This window comes from Bos grunniens, chromosome 8 (assembly GCF_055505025.1).
Source record: "Bos grunniens cultivar Pamir isolate PY7600 chromosome 8, Bosgru_T2T1.0, whole genome shotgun sequence".
NCBI classification, from domain to species: Eukaryota; Metazoa; Chordata; class Mammalia; order Artiodactyla; family Bovidae; genus Bos; species Bos grunniens.
The window spans coordinates 99,161,565-99,188,477 of NC_141172.1; the positions used below are offsets into that span (position 1 = coordinate 99,161,565).

Genomic DNA, 26,913 nt, shown 5'->3' on the forward strand with positions numbered 1-26,913 from the left:
GCCCCATACAGCAAGGGAGTGGGGCAATGCTGTAAAGCAGATGGCCCAGAGAAAACCTCCTTCCAGACCACCACCTTCCTGAGGGCCTGGAACCAGGTCTTCCCACCTGATTCTCCCCAGCCCAAGCACTATGCCAGACACAGAGAAGAAATGCAATGAGGTCGGGAGGGATGTGAACACAGTTACATTTCTGAGAAGTAATGGTGGTGATGATATGGAAGACGGATCTGATTTGGGAGACCTCTGGAAACCTGAACTGGTGCGGTGGAAGTGAGGCTGGAGAGGAGGCAGCAGGTGGGAAAAGGCATGGTGGAGCCCAGCTTCTTCATGTCTCCAAGGGCCATGCTCTCCACTGTGCCTTCCGTCCATGGCACTCTTTTCACAACCAAGAGAGGGAAAGGGTACCAACTGGGTGATTGACCCTCCAGAGAGTCCAAGTGAGTGAAAGTCATTCAGTCACGTCTGACTCTTTGTGACCCCTGGACTGTCCATAGAATTCTCCAGGCCAGAATACTGGAGTGGGTAGCCTTTCCCTTCTCCAGGGGATCTTCTCAACCCAGGGATCAAACCGAGGTCTCCCATGTTGCAGGCAGATCTTTTACCAGCTGAGCCACAAGGGAAACCCAATAATACTGGAGCGGGTAGCCTATCCCTTCTCCAGTGGATCTTCACAACCCAGGAATCGAACGAGGTCTCCTGCATTGCAGGCAGATTCTTTACCAACTGAGCTATCAGGGAAGCCAGCCAAAGAGCCCAAGGACTCTAAATAAGTCCATGTCACTATGCCCTGTCTTCAGTGGGTCTCCTTTGCACAAGAACTGGATCCAAGATGGTGGTTTGGCTTTGTACATAATTTTTTTCACTCTTTGCCAGTTTTATTTTATTTTTTATATTTATTGAAGTATAGTTGATTTACAGTATGTTTAATTTATTTAATTTTATATGACATGTTTGGGGACTAAATATCAAATATCTTTCCAACCTCTAAACCAGGCTGGCAGGGACTTTCCTGGTGGTCCGGTGGCTGGGACTCTGTGCTCCCAGTGCAAGGGGCCTGGGTTCTACTGCTGTCAGGGAGCTAGATCCCATATGCCATAACTCAGACTGGGGCAGCCAAAGTATTAATAAATATTTTAAAATCAGGCTGGCAAAGCTAATAGGATATTGTGGAGACTATAACAGAATCCTTACTGGACTTATTAGGGGAGCTCCCTTGAGTGATAATATCTGCAAATTAACTTGAGGGTAAACCAGGCTTTAAGCTGTTAATTCTCTAAAGTCTGAGAGTGTGCTAAGTCGCTCAGTCGTGTTTGACTCTTGGCAACCCCATGGACTGTAGCCCACCAGGCTCCTCTGTCCAAAGGATTCTCCAGACAAGAATACTGGAGTGGGTTGCCATTTCCTTCTCCGGGGGATCTTCCTGACCCAGGGATTGAACCCACATCTCTTAAGTGTCCTGTGTTGGCAGGCAGGTTCTTTACCACTCTCAGCGGGGACCCTGAGTTTGAACAGTCCCTTGAGTTTGCTGCAAGGAGCAGGGTTGCCTAAAAAGGCTTTAATTTCTGAGAACTGGTTCGGGTGAGCCCAAACAAACCATTTTCAAAATTGCCTCGGGCCTCCAGTGTCTTGTAAAACTCATTTTCAACACAAGCGTGATCCTTTTTGCGCTCATTTTTGTGCATTTGGAATCTGCCTCCCACTTCATATAAAATTCACCTTTGAGAATCGAGCAAGAGATGAAACACCTAGTTTCCCATTTACCCTCAGATACTGTCAGTGAGAAAGGCTTTTTTCTTCTTCAAAGGAGGTCTGAGACTCCAGAGCATATAGCAGATCATAGCTGAAAAGTAGTTGTAGCTTCACACTTCATGGGTTATGCATATGTGTATACATGGGTCTACAGTTGTGCACACAAGCACAGGTGTCTGTGTGCGCATGTGTGTGTACGTGTGTGTACATGTGTGTACATAAAAGTGTGTGCATGTGACAGGCAGGTATGTGCGTCCATGTATTGTCCCGGTCTCAAGAGGATCCTTGCCCTTCTCACTGTGGACACCTTAGTGAGCAGAAGTGATTAGTAACAGCCTCATATAGAGCTTTATTCACATCCCAAATGTGCTCCTTACTGTTATGTGTTCTTGGGCAAATTATTTACTTCTCTAAGCTTCATTTTTGCTACCCAAAAAATAAAGATTAAAAATAGGAGGGGACATATGTATACCTATGGCTGATTCATGTTGATGTATGGCAGAAACCAACACAATACTGTAAAGCAGTTGTCCTCCAATTAAAAACAAATAAATTTTAAAAACTAATGCCTACTTTATGTAGGGTTTCTGATTGTTAGGTAATATATGTTTAAGCACAATCAAGAGCACATAATTAGCTCTCAGGAAATGATAACCTGCTATTATTATTGTTGTTACTCCTTCCTACCACATGCTTACAGGGAGAGAGCAAGCTATGTATTTTTTTTTTTTTTTCCCCAGCCCAGGGTGCTCTGAGTTTCCACTTCTCTACCACATGCTTGCCTCTGAGATCACCCAGGGTTTTTGTCCCAGGGTTTTCTTGAGGAGTGTCTGAACCCAAGGTGGAGCTCAGAGGCACTCAGTTCTTTCAGAGTCTTAATCCTTGTCCATCTTTCAGAGGTTCTGCCGCACAGGGCACCCTCTGCAGAACTTGGTTGTCACGGCATCCCACAGGACTGTGCCCGGAGCTTTTCCTGTCTGAAAGGAGAACCGCCCCATCCTAGCTGACCCAGAGAGGCCCTATAAACCCCTCATGACTGTTTGCTGAACTGCCCTGGGCTGGATTCAGTGTCAGCCTCAGCTTTACGTGTCTCCAGAAACCCCACCACAAAGCCTTTATTTGATCTGCTCAGTGTGAGCTCAGAAACCATCTTGAATAGGAACCTCCAGGAAAAAAATTACCCCTCTGCAAATCTTGTTTTTTTCCAGTATGTCCTCAAGTTTCCTGTTTACCAATCCCTGAAAACAAGAGATCTTTGGGGATGGTGGTAAGGTAACTCGTTAGGCAGATAACCTCTGAGGTCAGAGTGCTCATTGCATCACTTGCTAGATTACTTCTACATTTTCTAAGTCTCAGTTTTCTCCTCTGTAAAGTGGGGATAATATTATACTTGCCTCATATCCCTGTATTGTATGAGGATTGAATGAGGTGATACCTATGAAGACCAAGTGCTTGACTCATCAGTTTAGCTGTCATGATTGATATTATTGTGGCCATGCTGGTGGGGAGAGCAGTGGAGTGGAGGGGGCATGGGGAACACTCAACAAGACATTGAGGTCTTATTTTTGAGCTCCCTGAACATCTACCCCTGAGAGGCACCCAGACAAACTTTCCTTACTTGGGAAGGTATAGGAGTTGGACAGGGGCCAAGATCAGTGGCCTCAGTGAGTTTGAGGAACATAACTCATAGTTCAAATGGTAAACTTTCTCTTTTCCAGTGAACTCTCCTCAAAGAGGGGATCAACCCAGTCAATCCTAAAGGAAATCAACTGAATATTCACTGCAAGGGCTGATGCTGAAGCTGAAGCTCCTGTTCTTTGGCCACATGATGCGAAGAGCCGACTCATAGGAAAAGACCCTGATGCTGGGAAAGATTGAGGGCAGGAGGAAAAGGGGGCAACAGAGGATGAGATGGTTGGATGGTGTCGTCAACTCAGTGGACATGGGTTTGACCAAACTCTGGGAGATGGTGAAGGACAGGGAAGCCTGGCGTGCTGCAGTCCATGGGGTTGCAAAGAGTCGGACACAACTTAGCAACTGAACATCAACAACTTCTCAATGAGAGCAGCCAAGAGAGGAGGGGAATGCCCCTGCTACCATTGCTTCTAGGGACCCTAGGACCTGGCCCTTCCATCTGCCCCAAGAAAGAGAAAGCTGGGGCTCTGGGGCAAGGATGAGCCACCACCTGGAGTTGGGTGAGCTGGGGTGGGGTCACATCCTGCTCTGCTCCTCCAGGCACCCGGGTGGGGCTTCCCATCCAGAGGAAGCAAGTCCCATCAGCTAATCCTTGGGTGGGGTTTCCCAAAGCCAAGTATTTAGAGGCAAATCATTGTTCTAAAGTTCCGCTAAATTTTAATAACCACCATGCTGAGAACTTTTCAAAGAACAAAGTGAGATTTTTTTTTTTCCAAACCCAAAGGGAGCCAACGACAATTAAACGGAGAAATGTCTAGCTGAATCTCAATTCCAAGACTTGAACAAGGAAGAGACTTTAGACACAGAGGGACCCAGGCCCTAACCCCGTTCTTTCATTGTGATCGATGAAATTTTCACAATGGGTCCATGTTTTGTATATAAGATGGTTGCTGTTCAGTCGCTAAGTCACGTCCAACTCTTTGCAACCCCAAAGGGTGAGGTGGGCATGGAGGTGGGGCTGGTGAAGGGTCAGCCCTGTCTTCGAGGCACAAAGGTCTCACCACCCAGATGTTCTATATCTGGTGACTGCACCTCCAGGGGTTTAATGGCAAGTACCTAGAGCCACTAGGACTTGCCTGCCTCTGGGAGAAAGGACCAGTCACAGCCTGTTTCTTCAGCATCTAAGTGAATCAGCTCAAAAGTGGGACTGTTAACTGTTACCAACCTGGATCCTTGGACTCTTCCTTCAGTAGAAATTGATTAGAGGCCAGATGAGAATTGTAGGAAAGGCTTTACTGGGACTCCTGCTCCACGACAGGGTGATAACAAGGAACAGGTGCCGTTGCTGGCTCCCTGAGAGGAGCTGCTTGGGTCCTTAAATGGGGTAACAACAGGGGTGGGTCCGTGGGTTGGACAGGAGGCATAGCTAAGGTGGCATGCCCATCCCCTTGGTGGTACTGTGTGGGGGGGATCGTCAGCACACTGCCTTTGCTCCTGGCATCTCAGAAATGACAGTGTGTGGCCTTTTTGTATCTTATTGTTCATAATTGCCCCAAATGTGCAAACGTGCAGTTATTTTTAGTTCCTTATTGTTTCTTTGTTTCTGTTGCTTGAAGATTTGTCCAGGTGCAAGCACTCCGGTAATGGGTCCCGGGTCCCAGCCCCTGTCATTACCAGCTCCCTTCATACCCTTTCCTTTGTGTTTCTTCTCCTTTGAGTGAACTCTGCTGCTAACTAGGCCCCACTCTGAAGCTCCCCCTCACCTGGCTGCCCCCAAACTAACATTGCTCATTTAACAGACACTGGCGGAGACTAACTGGGCATCAGGTACACTCCCTGTCCACAGGTCCTTATGGGTTAGTTGCTAAGGGCCTTCTAAGGTGGCATGAAGGAGCCAATTCTATCACACAGACACGCTTAAGGGCTTTTCCTGCTCAAGCCCAAAAAGCAGGGCTAATGATCAGGGATGTGAGTTCACAACAGAGGGAGGAGGTGGAAATGTCACTCTAGAGGCTCTTTAGTTCTTCCCTTTCAGCCATAAGGGAGGTGTCAGCTGTATAACTGAGGTTATTGATATTTCTCCCTGCAGTCTTGATTCCTGTTTGTGCTTCATCCAGCCTGGCATTTCGCATGATGTACTCTGCATATAAGTTAAATAAGCAGGGTGATAATATACAGCCTTGGCGTATTCCTTTCCCGATTTGGAACCAGTCTGTTTTTCCACGTCCAGTTCTAATTGTTGCCTCTTGATTTGAATATAGATTTCTCAGGAGGCAGGTCAGGTCATCTGGTATTCCCATCTCTTTAAGAATTTTTCACAATTTGTTGTGATCCGCACAGTCAAAGGCTTTGGTGTAGTCAATAAAGCAAAAGTAGATGTTTTTCTAGAACTCTCTTGCTTTTTTGATGATCCAACGGATGTTGGCAATTTGATCTCTGGTTCCTCTGCCTTTTCTAAATCCAGCTTGAACATCTGGAAGTTCACAATTCATGTACTGTTGAAGCCTGGCTTGGAGAATTTTGAGCATTACTTCGCTAGCGCGTGAGATGAGTGCAATTGTGTGGTAGTTTGAGCATTCTTTGGCATTGCCTTTCTTTGGTGTTATAATGAAAACTGACCTTTTCCAGTCCTGTGGCCACGGCTAAGTTTTCCAAATTTTCTGGCATATTGAGTGCAGCACTTTTACAGCGAGAAGCTAAAGGCAAAGGAGAAAAGGAACGATATACCCATTTGAATGAAGAGTTCCAAAGAATAGCAAAGAGAGATAAGAAAGCCTTCCTCAGCAATCAACGCAAAGAAATAGAGGAAAACAATAGAATGGGGAAATCGCTCAGTTGGGTCCAACTCTTTGCAACCCCATGGACTGTAGCCCTCCAGGCTCCTTTGTCCACAAATTCTCAGGCAAGAATACTGAAGTGGGGAGCCATTCCCTTCTCCAGGGGATCTTCCCGCCTCAGGGATGGAACCTGGGTCTCCCTCATTGCAGGCAGATTCTTTATACTGTCTGAGCTACCAGGGAAGCCCCAAAGCATTCTATATCACACACCCCAGTGGGAGGATGACAAGGAAGGTGTTAATCTGTTGTTTCTGCTAGTGGTCTTAGCTCCTTCTATCTCTCTGTTTGGGCATCTCCAAACATGGAGACATCCTAGAGTTTCAAGATCTGTATTTTTTTGTATAACATGATCCTTAGTACAAGCCAACAGCAACATCTCATACTTAAAAGGAGAAATGGTCTGTTCTAAAGCTGGAACAGAAGTGGTTCTGTTGGGCTTTCTGAAGTATGGTGCTAACTGGACTGTATGGGAGATTTAAGGGATTTTCAAGGGCAGTTTTGATCATGCAGCTTTGTGCCTTTTGTCTTTAGAACCGAAATCCTTCATGAGATGCAGCTGACCTGTGCAATAAGCGCTAAACACAGTGGAGTCAGAGAGTGGCCCCCAAGGAAAGTATGGGCCATTAAAACCTGCTTAGGAGACAAAATTTAAAGGGTAGAATTTGTTTAGAGGATAGAACACAGATTTATCTAAAGACCTTGCTACAATAGGAACTGGAGGTGGGTAGGAACTGGAGGTGGGAGGGGATGGCAGGTCTGAAAGGGCTCCGTCCATCCTTTCCTAAGGCTAGGCTATGTTATACTAGTGTAATAAACAGCCCCAGGCCTATGGCTTAAAATAATAAAGGTTTAGTTCTCACGCATCTGACTTGATGGCCCTTATGGGTTGGCCATATCTGTGCTTTATGTTACTCTCTTAGTTGGGCCTTACGCTAACAAAATTGTCACTGTATGGAACACTGCCTTTCACCATTTTGGAGGGGAAGGGTGCCCTGGAGGGTCTGTCATCAGCAATTAACTGTTCCAGCCTGGAAGCGATCGATGCCACTGCACCCATACCCATCAGCCAGAACTAATCACCTGACCTCACCAACTCTAAGGAGGTTAGGAAGTGAAATCCTGTTATGTGTCCACGAGAGGAAGGAATAAGGGGGAGCATTTGGCGAAGAGCACTTGTAACCCCCTCAGCCACCTGCTTTGTCCAACGATCTATCTAAAATCTGTGTGGATAGATGGGCTAGAGCAGGGGTCCACTCTCTTGCAAATATAAGAGTCTATGCTGATTTGTCTTTCTCTCTTTCTTAACCTGCTTTCACCTCGTGACACATGGTGATTCCAGCGGGTCTGGGCACAACCGGCACCCTCCCGTGCAGTGCTCCCCTTTCCCTCTGGGCCTTGGACCCTTCATTTTTATTTATTTTCAGTACTAGCCAGGATCAGAATTAAGGAAGTCAGCCCATGTTCCCTGGATGCCATCAGTTGCTTCCTCACCAAGCCTCCTTCCTTTTGCTTGCACTATCCTGTCAACAATACATGTATTATTCCCAACAGAAATCAACAGAGAAGGGCCAAGACAATCAGCAGAGTGCACCCTGGGAACAGAGACCCAGGGATGTGGGCGCCAGGGAACTGGAAGCTTGGGCAAAGGGATGTATTTATCTGACTGTGAAGCTAAATAAGGAGGTATATAAAAAGCAACAACAACAAATTCATGGCAGATATGATTTATTGCTGCAAGATCTTTATAAAACTCTCCCTGATGGAGTATTTATAAGAATCCCTTAGCTACAAGTAGATGGGTCTCAGTTTTTCCACTACAGAGAAAGGCAAAGTTATTCTCTTCTGGGAGAGAAAGGTTGTTTTTTTCCTGAAGGTTTGATCCAGCCTTTTAAAAATGGAATAAAAATAATATAGTATTGCTAGGGATTGTATGAATAATATAAAATATGGTTTTTTTAAAAAAATTGTAAGTAAGATTGAGCAAAGGGAGAAGGGAAGCTATAAAAGTGGTTATTTGAAAGTACAGTAGGTAAAACTACACTAAGTGAATTACATATATTCTATATTATATATCAAATTATATATTGATAATACATATGAATTGATGTCTCATGTCTCTTTCGTATGGCCATATGCTGCTGCTGCTAAGTTGCTTCAGTCGTGTCCAACTCTGTGCAACCCCATAGACAGCAGCCCACCAGGCCCCACCGTCCCTGGGATTCTCCAGGCAAGAACACTGGAGTAGGTTGCCGTTTCCTTCTCCAATGCATGAAAGTGAAAAGTGAAAGTGAAGTCGCTCAGTCGTGTCTGACTCTTAGCGACCCCATGGATTGCAGCCTACCAGGCTCCTCCGTCCATGGGATTTTCCAGGCAGGAGTACTGGAGTGGGGTGCCATTGCCTTCTCCCTATAGCCATATATCCTGTAATAAATACAGTATTGCTTACGAAAGGAATGATTGTAGCAGAGGAAAAATTGTTCCCAAAGTGGGATATAATATATAGAGATGGAAATTAATACTTGTAAATGAATTATATGCAACAAAAGGAATTATATTTGCACAGTTAAAGATAAAAGTGCTTTATTTAAATGATTTTCATGTATAATTTTGGTGATAGATTATATCTTTCAGCTACTGTTAGAATAATGTTGCTTGACAAATCATCCCAAAACGGAATCACTTTTATTATCATGCATATGCAGTTGAGCTGGGGATTGGCTGATCTAGACTTGGCTTAGCTCCAAGGTGCAGACCGGGTTCAAGTCAATTCCCCATGATTCTCATTTCCTTTAAGATCAACTGGGGCATGTCCTTCTCATGCTAGAGCAGAAGAGCAAGAGGGCAAATGTCACCACACAAGCCCATTTCAAACCTTTGCTCGAATGATATCCACTAACATCCTATTTGCCAAGGCAAACATCAGTAGGACAGGGAAGAAAATTTCTCCCACAGTGGGAGAGAAGGGCTCCAAACATTTGCTGAACAATAATTCATATTAGGGACTTCCCTGGAGATCCAATGGTCTGGACTTTGCGCTTCCAGAGCAAGGGGCACGGGTTCGATTACTAGATGGGGAACTAAGATCCCATATGCCACACAGCGCAGCCAAAAAAAAAGTCAAATTATTCTATAATTAAAAATCATATATTTGTCCATGCCCAATATCTGTGTCTCTCTGCTGGCCAGTTCCAGTAGGTACCAACAGTGGCTTAAACCAGAAAGGGTTTTAGTTAAATGCAAGATATGTCTGGGAAATAATTTGTTCGTGTGGAAACAAGATTTCTTTCCCAGAAATGTGCATTTAAGACAAAGCACACAACTTTCCTGAGAGGAAATTGTAGGGCAAGTCATCAAACTTCTCTGACCCAATTTCTACAACCCAATGAGAGACAACTGTTTACACTCTGCAATAAATTATAGCCCATGGATCTTGAGTAATCCATGGTGCACAATTCCTGTGAAATGAAACTCTCAAGGATTCAGAATATAAAATAAGGCAATGCAATCAGTGCTAACATATTAAAATTGAATTAATTTCATATTAGTTTATTTAAAGTGTCATGTAATTGCAAACTACTCCTATAGTTTCACCCCTGATTGTCCAGTTGATCCTTAGAAAAATGCCAAAGTATAACAATCTTTCCTAGATACATCTCTGGTTTCTTGACTTAGCACAGAGGCTGGAAATGCATGTCTCATGAGCCAAATCTGGCCAATGCCTGTTTGTTTTTTTTTTTTTAATAAAGTTTTATTGGAACCCAGTCATGTCCATTTGCTTATATGTTATCTCTGGCTGCTTTCTCTCAATAATGGCAGCTTTAGAAGCTGCAACAGAAGTGGTCTGACCACAGAACCTAAAATATTTACTAAGTGGCAAACAGAAAAACGTTCCAGTTCTCATTTAGCATAATGCTTGACAGTTGAAATGTAGAATTTGGGTGATTCACACAGGTCTGGCATGAATATTGCCCTTGAGTTTTCCTTAGGGAAAATTATACAAGAAAATCAATATTGTAAATTAATATTAAATAGTTTTAGTCTGTTCTAAAAAATAATCTTTTTAATACTTTAGGCTATGAACACTCATATCCCAGTAGGCAGTTGTTATACCAGTTATAAAATTTGTATCTGCTTATTGAAGTAGACCCTGAGAAACTCTGCTGAGTGTTACCTTCTTAGCTTTTAGGGAGATGACTTGACTTGCAATATTGTTTTTAAAAATAACCGGTCATTACTTCAGACTTTTCACTATTATAGACAATTCCACCTCCATGCACACACATAACTGCATTTAAATTAGTGTAGTTTTACTATATTGTGATGTGGGCTTTTCAAACAGAAGCCCCTGATATCTTTTTGGAGGCTGGAGAGAGCAAAACCTTGTCTCTTGCCAGATGTCTCCTCTCAGAGCCTGTCTGACAGCTTAAGAAAAAAGGAGCTAACATGTATTAAGACTTGGGGAGAAACATATATAGATTTTAAACATGAGTATAAACTCAGTTCTTTTCAGCAGGTGTGTAGAATCTAGGACAGTAAATAATCTGGAGTCATTTCTATTGGGTATTGAATTAGATTCAGATGGACAGATTTCTGTGTTATGGGAGTCACTTTAAGCCCCACATAAGACCTCAGTATGAGGCCTGGATTCTAGAGGAGTTCATTTTAACGTCTTCTCCACTCTGGACTAGGAATAGCACTTTCTATAACATACAAGATATATATATATATATCCTGGGGTTAGGGCTTCCCTGGTAGCTCAGTCGGTAAAGAATCTGCCTGCAATGCAGGAGACCCGAGTTTGATCCCTGGGTTGGAAAGATCCCCTGGAGAACGAAATGGCAACCCACTCCAGTATTCTTGCCTGGAAAATCCTATGGACAGAGGAGCCTGGAGGGCTATAGTCCATGGGTTGGCAAGAGTCAGACATGACAGCGATTAAACCATAACATACAAGATTTAGATGACGACTCCAAACTTGGAGATTAGGTGAAAACAAGAGGTGCTGACTGACCACATTTCTGAAAGGAAGCTTTCCTGTTAACTGCCAGGCAGGTGAACTATGGATAATCACTGATTTCCTTTACACGTCACATGGACTTGAAAGCTGCAAAGTAGTTTCCATCCATGCCAACTGAATGCACTTGGCTCAAATGGCATTCATTTTTTTTTTTTTTTCAGGAGTTGGGTGGGAGAGTGTGCTGCTAACACGAGATGATATAACCTCAGAGGCCATAGCATCATCCAGCGCAGACATGACTGTCAAGGTAAGGCATCCTTTCTCTAGTGTGATTCTCTACGTGCATCTCTATAGCAGGGGCCCCAACCCCTGGGCTACCAGTAACCTCCTGTCAGATCAACATTGGCATTACATAGAAAGAAAGTACGTGTAACACACTTGAATCATCCTGAAACCATCCACCCCCACTCCTTGTCCATGGAAAAATTGTCTTCCACAAAATCGGTCCCTGGTGCCAAAAAGGTGGGGGACCGTGGCTCTGGAGGAAAGTGAGCCTATGGAGGATTTCTGGGGGTAAAATGAGTACTACCCCTCACCCCACTGGGGTTCTCTATTCACTGACCTCAGTGGGTCAACTAGAATAAGATTTGCTGAAATTTGGGGCCTGTATTAGGAAATCACCTGAAAACTAGAATCCAAGACTTGTGATTTCCAATGGACTGGTTGTAGGGTCTTCAGTAAACGTCTACAGGTTGACTGTCTGCAAGTGTAACCCCATGGGGACAGCAAAGCAAATCTGAAAATTCTGAGCTGAGAAACTCGGGCCCCACTGTGCATTGTGAAGAAAGGTCAGAGGCATAAAGTAGCTTTGATCTTGACTCAAGATTTCCACTGATGTCAGCGGGAAGGCAGCACATGGCCCACTCCAGATGGAACACGCTAATGGCCAAAGGTTTACAAAATGAGTCATCTGGATATCAACCTAATTATCACTGTTCAAATTAAATGCATGAATTTGTAATCATTGCCTAGATTAAGGAGTCTGTAGCAAAATATATCAGACACCATTACTTCCCTTCTATTACTGGAATAAACACAAAGGAACAGTCTTCCTCTCTTGGAATTCTGTTTATACAGGGAAGCCTGGCATGCTGCAGTCCATGGAGTCGCAAAGAGTCGGACACGACTGAGCGACTGAACTGAACTGAACAAAGATCGGGAGTGGGAGGGCTTTCTAACATTTTTGCTTGAATGAAAAGAATTTAAATAAATGCCACTTCGAAAGTTTTCTTGGAAAATGGAAACGTAATGTCCTTTTTTAATATTGAGATATCACTAGAGATTTCACTCTGGATTTTTTAGTAGAAGTTGTACGAAAGAATATACAGGATGAATTTATTCAAGCTTTTCTTTGTAAGGTGATGGCTGAATTTGTGTTATCTGTTAAAAATTTAGAGAAAGCAAAGAAAAATACAATCATGAAATGTATTATAAGATGGAAAAATAGCCTGTTGGTTAAATGAGTCAACTAATCTAGATAATAATTATCCAGTGCTAAAAATTTGTTTGCTTGTCATTATGTTTAGTTGAACTTATAAGTTAAAAATATATATTGTAATGATGTATTGGTATTTTCCTAGCTATTAGTGCAAAGTCTGAGAAGTTTGAGAAATCTTTGGCCGGGTTGAATTGAGAGAAGTGGCTGCTGATAGTAGAATTTGATGGATTTAGATGTGCTATTTTGAAATTTGTCATGATTTTAAGAATTAGTTTCTGAGATGTATTGCTAGTCTACCTGCAGAGTTTGTTTTGTGAAAGCAAATGGTGTATTTGGATATAAACAGATTTTGCCCAAGTCCCATTTTATAAGGCTACTGCATAATCAGCGTGCTCCTGGTATAAAGATCTTGACTAAAGTTGTATTTGGGTCTGTTCAACTTTGATGTCATCCTCAACCTCTCTTTCTGTCTTTTTTTATTGAATGTGCATGCGTATGTGCATGCTTAGTCATGTCTGACTCATTGTGACCCCCATGGGCTGTAGCCTGCCAGGCTCCTCTTTCCATGGGAATTCCCTGGCAAGAATATTGGAGTAGGTTGCCATTTCCTTCTCCAGGGGATCTTCCCAACCCAGGGATCGAACTCGCATTTCCCAAGTCTCTTGGCAGGTGGATTCTTTACCACTGAGCCACTTAGGAATCCTCTTTTATTGAATACCTGGGAATATTTTATAGGAATGCTGCTGCTAAGTCACTTCAGTCATGTCCGACTCTGCGAGACCCCATAGACGGCAGCCCACCAGGCTCCCCTGTCCCTGAGATTCTCCAGGCAAGAACACTGGAATGGGTTGCCATTTCCTTCTCCAATGCATGAACGTGAAAAGTGAAAAGTGAAAGTGAAGTCGCTCAGTCCTATCGAACTCTTAGTGACCCCATGGACTGCAGCCTACCAGGCTCTTCCATCCATGGGATTTTCCAGGCAAGAGTACTGGAGTGGGGTGCCATTGCCTTCTCCGATTTTATAAGAATAGAGGATTTTTAGTTCACAAGAACTGAATCTATTTAGAAGAACACTATATACTTTGAAAAGTTAAGCAAGATAAAAATATATTTAATACTCCAATAAATCCCTATAAATATTAAGTTCCTTTATTAATGCCAATCTCTTCTCAATAAAGGATTCTTGAAACTTCTAGATGAATGTAATTTAGGGAAATACTTCTTTTTAGATTCTTCTTCATTAGATTTCCCAATTATAAAAAATTATCAATTTTTTTTCCCTTCGGTACTATACTTTTTCCTACCCCACACTGCTTTATATATCCATCGTGCTCTTGTGTCTTTTTTTCTTTTAATTTTTACTTTTTGGCTGTGCTGTGTGCTATCTGGGATCTTAGTTTTCCAATCAGGGATTGAACCCACACCCTCTGCATCAGAAGCAGTGTTTTAACTACTGGACTGCAAGGGAAGTCCCCCTCTTGTGTCTGTCTTAAAGTTTTTTTTTTTTTTTTTCTGTGTCTATAAGTACCTGATCTTTGTTAACTACAGATTTGTCATCATATATTCATGTTACTTCATCATATATTCATGTCAGCTTCCCTGGTGGCTCAGATGGTAAAGCCTGCAATGTGGGAGACCCGGGTTTGATTCCTGGGTCGGGAAGATCCCCTGGAGAAGGAAATGGCAATCCACTCCAGCACTCTTGCCTGGAAAACCCCGTGGGTGGAGGAGCCTGATAGGCTACAGTCCATGGGGTCGCAAAGAGTCGGACACGACTGAGGGACTTCACTTTCATTCATGTCACTACAGGCTTCCAAGGTGGCACTAGTGGTAAGGAACCCACTTGCCAATGCAGGAGATGTAAGAGACGCAGGTTCGATCCCTGGGTTGGGAAGATCCCCTAGATAAGGGCATGGCAGCCCACTCCAGTATTCTTGCCTGGAAGATTCCATGGGAAGAGGAGCCCGGTGGGCTACAGTCCATAGGGTCACGAAGAGTCAGACGCAACTGAAACAACTCAGCATGCATTCATATGTCTACAGCTATTCCTGCTTCTGATAGCTATTTCATGTATCCCTGTAATATCACCTATCCCTGCTTTTGGCCCTGGGAAAACAAAATATTCTGTTAAAATATTTATTACAGTAAAAGTTGATCCACTGACATTTCCCAAGGGGAGTATCAGCAGAAACCACTAAAATTCTTTGGTTTCCTCCCTATTACTCTTCTTGCAACAGACATACCTTTCTTCATGTGTAGAAGTTTTCTTTCTGAAAAAAGCACAGCATTTTTTGTGATGTCAGTGGTCTGAATGTGGTTTTGTCTACTATATGTACCCTTTTAATACCATGTCTTATTTTGAAATGACAAAGTCATGCTTCTGAAAATATGCATGGCTCAGATGAGTGAATTCATTTATAAACAAACTGGTCATTCTGAGCAATGTTAAACTGTGTGGGCATGCTCAGTTGTGTCCAATTCTTTGTGACCCTATGGACTTTAGCCCACCAGGTTCCTCTTTCCATGGGATTTCCCAGGCAACAATACTGGAATGGGTTGCTGTTTCCTTCTCCAGGGGATCTTCCCAACCCAGGGATCAAACCTGAGTCTCCTGTGTTTCCTGCATTGCTGGTGGATTCTTTACTGCTGAGCCTTCGGGGGTGTGGATTTGCAAAATGGACGGCTTAGAGGAAGTATACTGTATAGAGTGGATCCCCCAATCCTGGGGAAGCCCAAAGTTGAACTAAGAGCGTTTATATTTAAAACACCCTGTAGATACACTGACACAGGTAGGAGCATCGTGTAGGCTTGCTCAACAATTTTAAATTACTATTAGTAGGTTGAATGGTGAATCCCTTCCTTCCCCTCAAAACCATGTGTCCAAGTCCTAAGTCCTGGTACCTGTGACTGTGACCTTATTCGGAAAAGGAGTCTTTGCAGATGTAAATAAGAAAAGAATTTTGAGGTGAGATCATCCTGGATTAACCAGGTAGACCTAAGTCCAGTGACACACGTTCTTATGACAGCAGAGGAAACACAGAGACAAAGGTTGGAGTTCCATGCAGCCCAAGGCAAAGAACACCTAGAGCCACCAGAAGCTGGAAGAGACAAGGAAGGATTCTCCCCTAAAACCTTCAGAGGGAGCAGGGCCCTACGAATTCCTTGATTTTGGAATTCTGGTCTCTTGAATTGTGAGAGATGAAGTTTCTGTTAATGTAGGCCACTGAGTTTGTGGTAATTTGTTACAACAGCCCTAGGAAACCACTGTGCTCAGATCTACCCCAGAATTATACCTACTCTTCTAGATCGTCAAACCATAGAGGCCAAAAGCCAGTATTCTACACGTCCATCACCATTTTCTCATACTATGCTCACTCTTTACAGGGCTTCCCAAGTGGCTAAGTAGTAAAGAATCCGCCTGCAATGCTGGAGATGCAGGTTCCATCCCTGGGTATTATTGCCTGGGAAATCCCATGGATAGAGGAGCCTAGAGAGCTGCAGTCCATGGGGACATAAAAGAGTCAGACATGACTTAGTGACTAAAACAACAACAACACCCTTTACAAGTTGTTTTTAACTGTTCTTGTTTGAAAGAGCCATTAACCTTTTTCAGCCTGAATCACGATTCACTAGAAGAAAAGGGTCATCATATTTTGGGATGACTTCTATATTATGTTTTCATCTGTTTTGCTGCTTGTCTAGACATTGCTTTTAAAACCAAAGTATGGATCAATACTTTCTGAAACTTGCCTGACCGTGAGAATTGTCTGCAGCAGTATTAAATATACACATAAATAACTTCCCAGGCTTCTCCTCTCAAAATTCAGATCCAGAAGAACAGAGTGTGAGAATTAGCATTTTTAACAAGCGCTTGGTGATTTGGGGGATCAGTTTGGGAAAATGTTGTTTTGCATTTCACTAAAGCAGTATGGGGTGTGGTCATATGATCCCTCCATTGCCCTTGGCTTTCTAGTTGTCCAGCTGGCTAAGACAATTGGCTACAACTGACTAAGGCTCAGAACTGCAATTTCGTTTCTAGTCCCATCTTCTACTATGTCTGTCTCTGGATCCATCCTTGCCCTTTGCACCCAGCCTATTTGTAGCCAGAATGATCTTTTAAATCATTCTGCCAATCCATATGATCAGCAGTCCTACTCCTGGGCGTATATCTGGAGGAAACTCTAATTTGAAAAGATACATGCACCCCCATATTTGCAGGAGCACTATTTACAATACCCTAGATATGGAAGCAACCTAAATGTCTAGCAGATGAATGGATAAAGAAGATGTGATACACACAAACACACATACACAATGGAATACTTCTTAGCCATTTAAAGGAATGAAATAATGCCATTTGCAGCAACATGGATGCAACTAGAGATTATTCTACTAAGTAAAGTAAGTCAGAAAGAGAAAAACAAATACTATATGATATCAGTTATATGTGGAATCTAAAATATGGAACAAATGAGCTTATCAATGAAACAGAAACAGACTTATAGATACAGAAAACAAACATCATTACCAGCGGGGAGGAATATGGAGTTTGGGATTAATAAATTCATACCACTGTATAAAATAAATAACCATCAAGGACCTACTGTATAGCACAGGGAACTGTGCATATTCAATATCTTGTAATAACCTATAATTATATAGCCTAAAAGTATCTGTGTGTATATGTACATATATATGAAACTGAATATATATTTACATATATATATAACTGAATAACTTTGCTATACACCTGAAACTAACACAATGTTGTAAATCAACTATACTTCAATTAAAAAATAAAGGCCAAAAAAAGGCAAATCTGATAACATCCCTCTGCTTAAATCCTGGCCAGCCTTCCAGTTGTATTAGAACCAAAGACCTAGCTCAGGCAGGTGCTGTGTCTTTAAAAAACCCATGGCTTTTTTCAAGGCTTCCTTCCTCTTCCTCTTCCTTCCTCTCTCTCCCAGCCTGGCAAACCCATCTTTATATTCAAGTCTCTGGCTCAGATATTAGCCATTTCTGACCAGTATTGTTGGTCACATGCTCTCACAGGCCCTAGTGTTGCTCCCACAGAGCCAGGCACATAAATAACCATCAGTGTCCTTGAACAAGATTTGGTCTTCCCTGCCTGAACGTCATCTCTGTGAGGACCTGCATCCCAGCACCTAACCGAGAGTGTTAGTTATTGCATGAGCAAATATATGAATGAACAAATGAAGACACATCTCTCTAGACTGCAGTTAAGGCAGACCACTGGCCTTCCTCAAGCCTACTTACTCCCTTGTTCTCACCTGATAGTCTGTCTCTTCTACCTCCCAGCTTCTCTCTCATGCTAGAATTTTTTTTTTTTTTTTCTGAAATGTAGTTGATTTACAATGATGTGTTAGTTTCAGGTGTACAGCAAAGTGATTCAGATACATGTGTGTGTGTGTGTGTGTGTGTGTGTGTATGTTCTTTTTCAGATTCTTTTCCATCTAGGTTATTACAAAATATTGAGTATAGTTCCTTGTGCTGTACAGTTAGGTCCTTGTCGGTTATCTATTCGTATGCTACTGCTGCTGCTACTGCTGCTAAGTTGCTTCAGTCGTGTCCGACTCTGTGCAACCCCTGAGACGGCAGCCCACCAGGCTCCCCCATCCCTGGGATTCTCCAGGCAAGAACACTGGAGTGGGTTGCCATTTCCTTCTCCAATGCAGGAAAGTGAAAAGTGAAAGTCAAGTCGATCAGTCGTGTCTGACTCTTAGCGACCTCATGGACTGCAGCCTACCAGGCTCCTCCGTCCATGGGATTTTCCAGGCAAGAGTACTGGAGTGGGGTGCTATCGCCTTCTCCAATTCGTATGCTACTTTCCTTTATATTTTGTTTGTTTTTCACTTCTTAGAGCCTCTAAATCACAGTTCTTTTTTTTCCACAGTTCCTTTTTTAAAAACGTAATTGAGCCATAATTTACATACCATAAATTTCACACATTTAAGTATACAATAATTTCTAGTAAATTTACCAATGATTACCATAATCCAGTTTAATAATATTTTCATCACTTCAGTAAGATCCCTCATCTATGCCATCAGTTTGTCTCCATTTCACCTCCAGTCCCAAGCAAACACTAACCTGATTTCTGTCTCTGTAGCTTTGCCTGTTCTGAACATTTCAGGAAAATGGAATTCTTTTGTGTCTGGCTTCTTTCGCTCCGCCTGGCATTTTTGAGGTCCATTCGTGTGGCAGTCTCTATCGGTGTTTCCTTTAATGCTGAGTAGGATTTCATCTCAGGGACGCACCAGAGTTTCGGTTTATTCTCTAGTCCATTCCTAAGTCAGTAGACTGTAAGGTGGTTTCCACTTTTGGCTATTACGAATAATTCTGTTACGGATATTCTCAAACAAGTCTTTATTTGGATGCATATGTTCATTTTTTGTGGATATGAACCTAGGTGTGGAACTGCTGGGTCACGTGGTAAATCCGTGTTTAACTTTTGGAAGAGCTGTCTGATTGTTCTCCAAAGTGGCCGCCCCATGTTGCCCTCCCACCAGCGGTGGATGAGGGCTCTGATTTTTCCCCGTCTTACCAGCGCTCGCTAGCGTCTGTGTTTTGGTTGGAACCGCCCCACTAGGTGTCAAGCAGCGCCTTACTTACTGTGCTTCTGGTGCATTTCCCTGAAGGCTAGTGATGCAGAATATATTTTCATCTGCTTATTCGCCATTTGTATACAGTTAATTTTTCAATGGCTTGGTTTCCTTTATGTACAAGAGGGTACGTTCTGTTATTCTCTTATTACAGGTGTGTAGTCATTGTTTTCCGAGTAAGGGACCCTCTTCTTAACGATGAGGGGAGGGGGTTCAGTTCACATTTCCCTTTAGGATCACTGACACCTCTCCCACCAGTGCCCTGGGAAGGAGAGGGAGTGTCTCATCAATCTTTCCGTTTCTTTCCCTTTCTTTTCTCTCTCTCTCTCTTCTGTCTGGTTATTTTCCTCTTACATCTCAGCTTTTTAAATATCATCATTTTTAGCCTATCAATGTTATATTTTTTATTGTGGTAAAATACACATAACAGAATTTTACACTTTTAACCATTTTTATGCAGCATTATGTCATTTGTACTGTTCTGCAGCCATTACCACCATCTACCTCCAGGACTTTTTCATTATCCCAAACTGAAACTCTCCACCCATTAAATACTAATTCTCCATTCCCTCCTCCCTTCAGCTCCCAGCAACCACTTCAGTGTTACAATTTATAGATAATAATACCTGTCTTCTCAAAGGCAGATTTTAAATACATCCTGCTAAGAACTCCGGAAGTTGGTGATGGACAGGGAGGCCTGGCCTGCTGCGATTCATGGGGTCGCAAAGAGTCAGACACGACTGAGCGACTGAACTGAACTGAACTGAAGAATAAAAAGCAAAAAAGATGGCTAACCCTCAACTTAACATTTTAATATCCTCTGGACAAGGCAAGCTAGAAAGGCAGTCATTTTACATGCATACAAGAACAGTGTCCCAGAATAAAGTTACTGGGAGGCGGCTGCATGTCAGCTTTTAAAGGGCTTTGCTGGTTACAGAGCTTCTGTTCTTCTGAGGAGTAACCTGCCCAGCCCTGGCATCCTGGAAGTATCTTGCCTTTGTTCAGCTGGCTCATTGCTAGAGCCACCGATAGCATCTGTCTGGATCTGCAATGTTTTCTCAAATTGTGTTTATTTGATGATTGTACAGAACGACATCAATCCATGTTAAAAGAAGTATCTTGGGCTGATATAAAATGATTTGACTGCCATTTGAAATATACCAGCTAATTCCCAAATGCCTCTTCACTTTACTCTTACATTTGTTGCTGTTTTTCAGTCGCTAAGTTGTGTCTGACTCTTTGTGACCCCATAGATTGCAACACGCCAGGCTTCTCTGTTCCATCACTATCTCCCAGAGTTTGCTCAAATTCAGATCCATTACGTCAGTGATGCCATCCAACCATCTCATCCTCTGTTGTCCTCTTCTCCTGCCCTCAATCTTTCCCAGCATCAGGGTCTTTTCAAATGAGTCAGTTCTTCGAGTCAGGTGGCCAAAGTATTGGAGCTTCAGCTTCAGCTTCCTTCCACTGAATATTCAGGGTCGATTTCCTTCAGGCTTGACTGGTTTGATGATCTTCTTTTATATACAAAGACGAAAAACTATTTGCAAAAAGGAGCACAGAACATTCTGGTACACACCTCAGATTTTTTCTCAGAAAGACATCTTGTACTTATTCACATTGCTAAAAGATAAACTGAGCCATAGTAAGAATTTTAAGATGTTGTTTGAGCAAAATCCCGTGTGAGTTGGGCAGCGTCAAACTGGAAGTGGTTAGTGGTGCCTGCCCACAGGAGCTGCTGCTGCTGCTAAGTCGCTTCAGTCGTGTCCAACTCTGTGCGACCCCATAGACGGCAGCCCACCAGGCTTCCCCGTCCCTGGGATTCTCCAGGCAAGAACACTAGAGTGGGTTGCCATTTCCTTCTCCAATGCATGAAAGTGAAAAGTGAAAGTGAAGTTGCTCAGTCGTGTCGGACTCTATCGACCCCATGGACTGCAGCCTACCAGGCTCCTCCGTCCATGGGATTTTCTAGGCAAAAGTACTGGAGTGGGGTGCCATTGCCTTCTCCCCACAGGGGCTGAGGAGAGACTTTTATAGAGAAAAGATGGGAGCAATGAAAGGAAATTAATCGACTGGCTGTAAAAGCGTCACTGGCTGTTTGCATTGTTTGGGGTTTTGATTTCGTAACCATTAGGCATTTACAGGCTTAAATTTTGGTTTGCTGCTGGAATTCTCCATGGTAGTAGAGCCACCTCTGTCCCTTGGATTCCTTGTTTAATTCATTTAACCACATAGACAATATTTTTCAGTTGTGCTTAGGCAAGAAACAGGATGGCTATCAGTTAGGCAATTCGGGGCTGTCAAACTGTTTGAAAGGGGTGCATTTCCTAACCAAGGACATGGCAGAACCACATAAAAAGAGGATGTTGCCTCTGTATATAAAACTTACTGCTGGGAGGGTGACTGTTCTCCTGGACCGACAGATGTTCTCTGTTACAAAAGGGGGAAAACATGTAGGCTCTTCCGGTGGTGAATAGAGGCCACAGGTTACAGCTTTCTTTGGAAGTTGCTTTTAAAAAGCCATTTTACTGAGGACCTTCTGTTGCCAGCCGTGCTAACTGGTTGTCCTTTGTATTCACTGATGACGACATAAAGGATGGTTTGTGCAGAGGCTCTGTACAAAAAAATACATTTGGGACCAGCAGTCCTTTCTACATTGGGTACATACACAAAGATGGTTCTAAATTTGCTCCCTTGCCAAAGAAACTTTTTATGGCAGATTTTTGTCATCCTTGAAACTATTCAAAGTGTGGAACTCAAAGAGGGTTGGCAGTGAGGGTGGGGCATGAGAGGCATTCCAGGACTAACCATTGGCTCAGCGTTTACCATACCCCTTCTACGAGGATCACTGTCTTATTTTGTTTAATATACATTTTGCATTATGTCAAAGAATAGTGCAAAAAGGCCCTGGTGCACACTGTGGTGTAACAATACTGGTTACTGTCAGTCCTGTGTGTTGCTCCCTATGTGTCAAATGAAGTGAAGGCCAAATAAGTGAAGTCACAATTCATAGCTCTCCTTATATTATACGTATAGATAAGCACTAGTACCACGAATGAAAGACCTCAGGCACCTTCTTCCCTGTCATGTCGTTTATGCATCGTGTTCTCCTGCTGATAATCATAACTAATACTGATTGAGCATTTGCTATGAACTGAGTGCTGTGCCGGGCCCTTACGTGTACCATCTCATACAGTCCTTCAAATTGCCCTGCAAAGGAGGAACTCTTGTTCATCCCATTTTACAGATGTGGTGACTAGAGCACAGTAAAGTTACATGAATCATCCAAGATTTCAAAATGAGCATTGGACCTCGGGTGAAAAGGTTATAAGGTTATATAAGGTTATAACCTCTCCATTTGAGTGTTGATGAATGCAAATTAGTTTTACCATCAGCTAAAGCAGAGTAGCTCCAACCATGAGGCAAGACAAGTTATGCCAGATAATACACTGGACAACCAATTAGATTCAAATTTTAGATAAGCAACAAGTAATTTTTTAATATTTGTATGTCCCAAATATTGCATGGGACATACCGAGAAATTGATTATTGGTTACCAAAATTTAAATGTAACTGGCTGTCTTATGTTTTAATTTGCTTAGTCTGGCAGCCCTAGGCAGGAGGGGTATTGCAAAAGAGGTAAAGAAAAAGGCTAATCCATTTGATTACTGTGGTTTGAGATTATTTGCGGTTTTATATTTCTTCTATTAGTGTGACTTTATTCATTTCAGGATGATAATGTATTAAGTTCATTATATTAAGCTTTAAATCAAACAGATATGCAGGTTCACTCTGTACAATAAACTGATAACTGATCAACAGATCTCTCCTGATCCACTTTTTCCCGTTAGAAATAAAGGCTTCCAAACCCAACCCGTGCCGAGATCAGTACCTCATTGGTTTCTCTATGAAGTGAAAGCACGGGAAATGCTGCCCCCGGTTTGTTTCCCTTGACTTAAAAAACAAAACAAAACTGCCTTTCCTCAATTTGGGCATGTTATGATTTTTCTGAAGTCTGTTCTAGGATTTTCACTTTAGCTGGGCTATCAGTGATTTCATTTTCTATAGAGAGCTTCATCCCAAGTTTTAAAATGATGAAATGTTCTTGTGCTTTTAGCAACTTTATTGCTTGGTAAAATTCCCTTCTCTCTGGGTGGTCACCTCCTGAAATAGATGACACTGGCCTACATAGATAGGCGGAGCAAAAGTCCTAACATATTCACAAATATTTCCTGAGTACATCAGTGCATTTCCTCCAGTGCACATTTCTAGCATTCCATGGGTGGGAGCGACTAATGATGACAAAGCTCTAGAATAGTCTCTGTCCTGTACGTCAGAGCCCCTTTGCAGATAGACCTGTCTTCCTATGAATAATCTGCCCCAGTCTATTTAGCTTTGAAGCAGGGCTCATTTGCAGTTACCAAAACGCAGAACCAGTCAGGAGCCATCGGTCTTTGGCGCTCTAGGAAGGTTGCCAACTGGTTCCCATTAGGCGAGAATTTGCCTATCCAGCTAATTTATGAATAAATTACCATTAGTGTCTGAGAAGTTTTGGAATGGTCACAAGTTATTCCTGAAAAACAAATTATTCATGTGGCCATTTCCAATAGGCTTTGTCCTTCTGTCTAGTCTCACAGAGGTCTCATAAATCTTTAGGGTAATTATAATTCTCAGGAAGTATCTGTTGGATTCATTGGTAGAAAAATCTTGCTTCATTATATAAGCACTTCAGATAGTTTAAGTGAGCATCTAGCGTCCCTCTTGGTAAATTATCAATGCCTTCCTTTTCTGTGTCTTTCTTCTACCCATCCTAATGACCTTCCTCCTTGCTTTTTTCTGTTGCAGTGACTACTAGTAGTTAACATGAAGAAAATCTGACACACGTGGAAATTGTATAAAAAAACAGAAAATGTGCTCAAACAAGGTGATGGCTGCATTGGCTAGAATAGGATGCAAGGTGATTTATACACCAGAAGTTGGGCTGTTTTGATGTCATTTGAGCTTACTATTGTTGCAACAATTGTTCCTTCTTCAGAAATGAGCCAGTGGAGATGTGACATTTATTTCAGCTCAACATTATCATGTATATTTCTGAAAAGAAAAAAAGTGTCAGTAGCCACAATCCCCATTCCCTCTCCCAAAAGGCTCTGTAGAAGGTAAAGTGATGGATCAGTCATCATATTCTCTACATGCTCAGAGATAGTGCATTTTGATCTCTAATATGATGAATTTTCTAGTGAATTTCAGTTTACAGAAATGAATGAGAACAATAGCTGACATTTATTGAGAGCTTTCCATGTATCGAGCATCTGCCAATTGCTTAGGGTATTATGTTCAATACTTACCGCAACTGTATGAGACAGGTACCATGAGTATCTACAATTTACAAAGGAAGACAGGTTCAGAGACACTGAGTAACTTGTCCAAGGATGCACAGCCCAGTCTCAGAGCCCAGATCTAACCAGGCAGCCCTTGTCCTTAACAACTACTACTTTGTCGGTAGAGCAAAAGGGTGATGCTCTTATGCAAACAGATAAAGTAGGTCTCACAGCCCCTGATCAATAAAGGAGCTTTTATGTAGTTCTGCTTGCATTTGTTCTTTAAATGCAAAACTGGAGTTTACCTGGTGGAATTAGATTTGATTTTCATCCCAGAGCTTTGGTTGTTTTTCAGACTTGCCCTTGGGTTTTCATCCTATCAACATTCTGATTACATTTTCATTATCATTCAACTGCAGTGATTCATGAATATGATAAAAACAGAACTGGCTCTTCAATAAATAAGGGAAGCGGGGCTGACAGTGAATAAATAGACTTTGCTTTGAATCTGGATAAATTCAGCCTACAGATGTCCTGCAATATTTATTAGGAGACCACTATACCCACCATGCCTGAGCTTGGAGCAGTTTCTTCTTTCAGTTTTTCCTAAGATATCCATATTTCTGTGTTATACAGCATTTCTTAACTTTTAGGTTAAAAAAAAAACAACTTACTGAATATTATGGTGCATGCTCATATATGTGGTATACTGTATTTAAACATATTCAAATTCTGAGGGTGATTTTTCAAACTAATGGCAATAAATCCTTTGGAAAATTTGAAAAGATAAACCTTATTTAAGTTGAGAAATAGACAAACATTCATCCAGTAAGAATTATTATTTTTAATATGTTGGTCCCTACAAAGAAAATATGAACAAAACCCAAATATGAAAAAAATTTCCAAGTTTATATTAAATTTATCCCATGAGTGACATAGGAAAATCCCTCTTAAGAGAAAAGGCGTTGCAAAAGAGGAAAAGAATCTTTCTTTTTCAAATAAAAATATGCATCCTGTTTCTAAGCATTTTTCCTAGTATTTGACAGTTAACTAAAATAAATCTTTTTCCTCCATATGGATTTTGTCAAACTTTTTTATCCTATAATAGTCTTTGACCCACCCTTCCTATTTTTTCTCATCTCTCACCCTTGTTCCTCTGGTCTTCCTTGTCTTATTCTTTTTTTCTTCCTCCTTTCCTTCCTTCCATGTTTCCCTCCTCATTCCTTCCCTCCTCACTCCCTTTCTTTTCCCAGCATTTACTAAGGGTCAGATGCTATGTTATTTCACATAATACTCACAAGTGCACCATGAAACAGGGACCCTGATTTTGTTTATTTCAAGAGTTCCATGCTCTGAAAAAGTGACTTTCCCAAGGTCACAAAATCTGTAAGAATGGAGCCAGGATTCAGTCCTAGGTCTGTAATATTCCAGAGCCTGCTGTTTATTGCTTTCCATTCAGTGAGTATCTCTTTAATAAATAGGAAGTTAGTTTAATTAAAATTTAATGACAGAACCGACAAAGACAAATATTACATGATATTGCTTATACGTGAAACCAGAAAAAAAAAAATAATACAAATGAACTTTCTTACAAAATAGAAATAAACTCACAGACATAGAGAACAAACTTAATGGTTACCAAAGAGGGAAGGGGGAGGGGTAATTAGGGTAATTGGGAATTTGAGATTAACAGATACATACTACTGTATATAAAATAGATAAACAACGGGGACCTACTGTATAGCACAGGGAACTATATTTAATATCTTGTAATAATCTATTTGAGAAAGAATCTGAAAAATATGTGTATATATAACTGAGTCACTTTGCTGTATACCTGAATCACTGTATATCAACTATAATTCAATAAAAAAAGTTAACGATAGGAAAATAGCTGTAATCCCCCAAGAGAACGCATTAGTCAACAGCCTTTCTCATCTAAGACTGCTCTGGTTCTTTGGACTGGCCCACAGGGAGCTTGCAGAGCAGCAGACTCGCACAGATGAATAATAACAAATAGTTACTATCTACTGAGAATCTGCCGGTGGGTTCTTTGACCTCTGTAAGCATTAACTCAACCAGTGCTCACCAGAAGCCCATGATATAGATACTATATAATTGTCTCCATTTTAAAGACTAGGAAACTGAGGCACAGGGAGGGAAAGTCACCTGTGGAAGGTCCCACCCAGAATCAGTGAAGGAATGAAGGTTTGGCACCCAGAACAAGCCCTCCTACCTATGACATCAGACCACCTCTTGCCTGAGACCTACATGCGCTCCTCCTCTTCTCAGGAGA

The 26,913-nt window shown here is 42.1% G+C and overlaps 1 protein-coding gene across 10 annotated transcripts in view; it reads left to right on the forward strand.

Annotated features, from left to right (window-relative positions):
- The window catches only part of PALM2AKAP2 (PALM2 and AKAP2 fusion), a 522,805-nt gene that overhangs the window by 356,606 nt on the left and 139,286 nt on the right, over positions 1-26,913 (forward strand). For all 10 annotated transcript variants that reach the window (XM_086315907.1, XM_086315905.1, XM_086315912.1 and 7 more), the window contains one exon: positions 11,400-11,485. In XM_086315907.1, the coding sequence (XP_086172033.1) occupies positions 11,400-11,485 (86 nt within the window). The remainder of the gene's footprint in view (positions 1-11,399; positions 11,486-26,913) is intronic.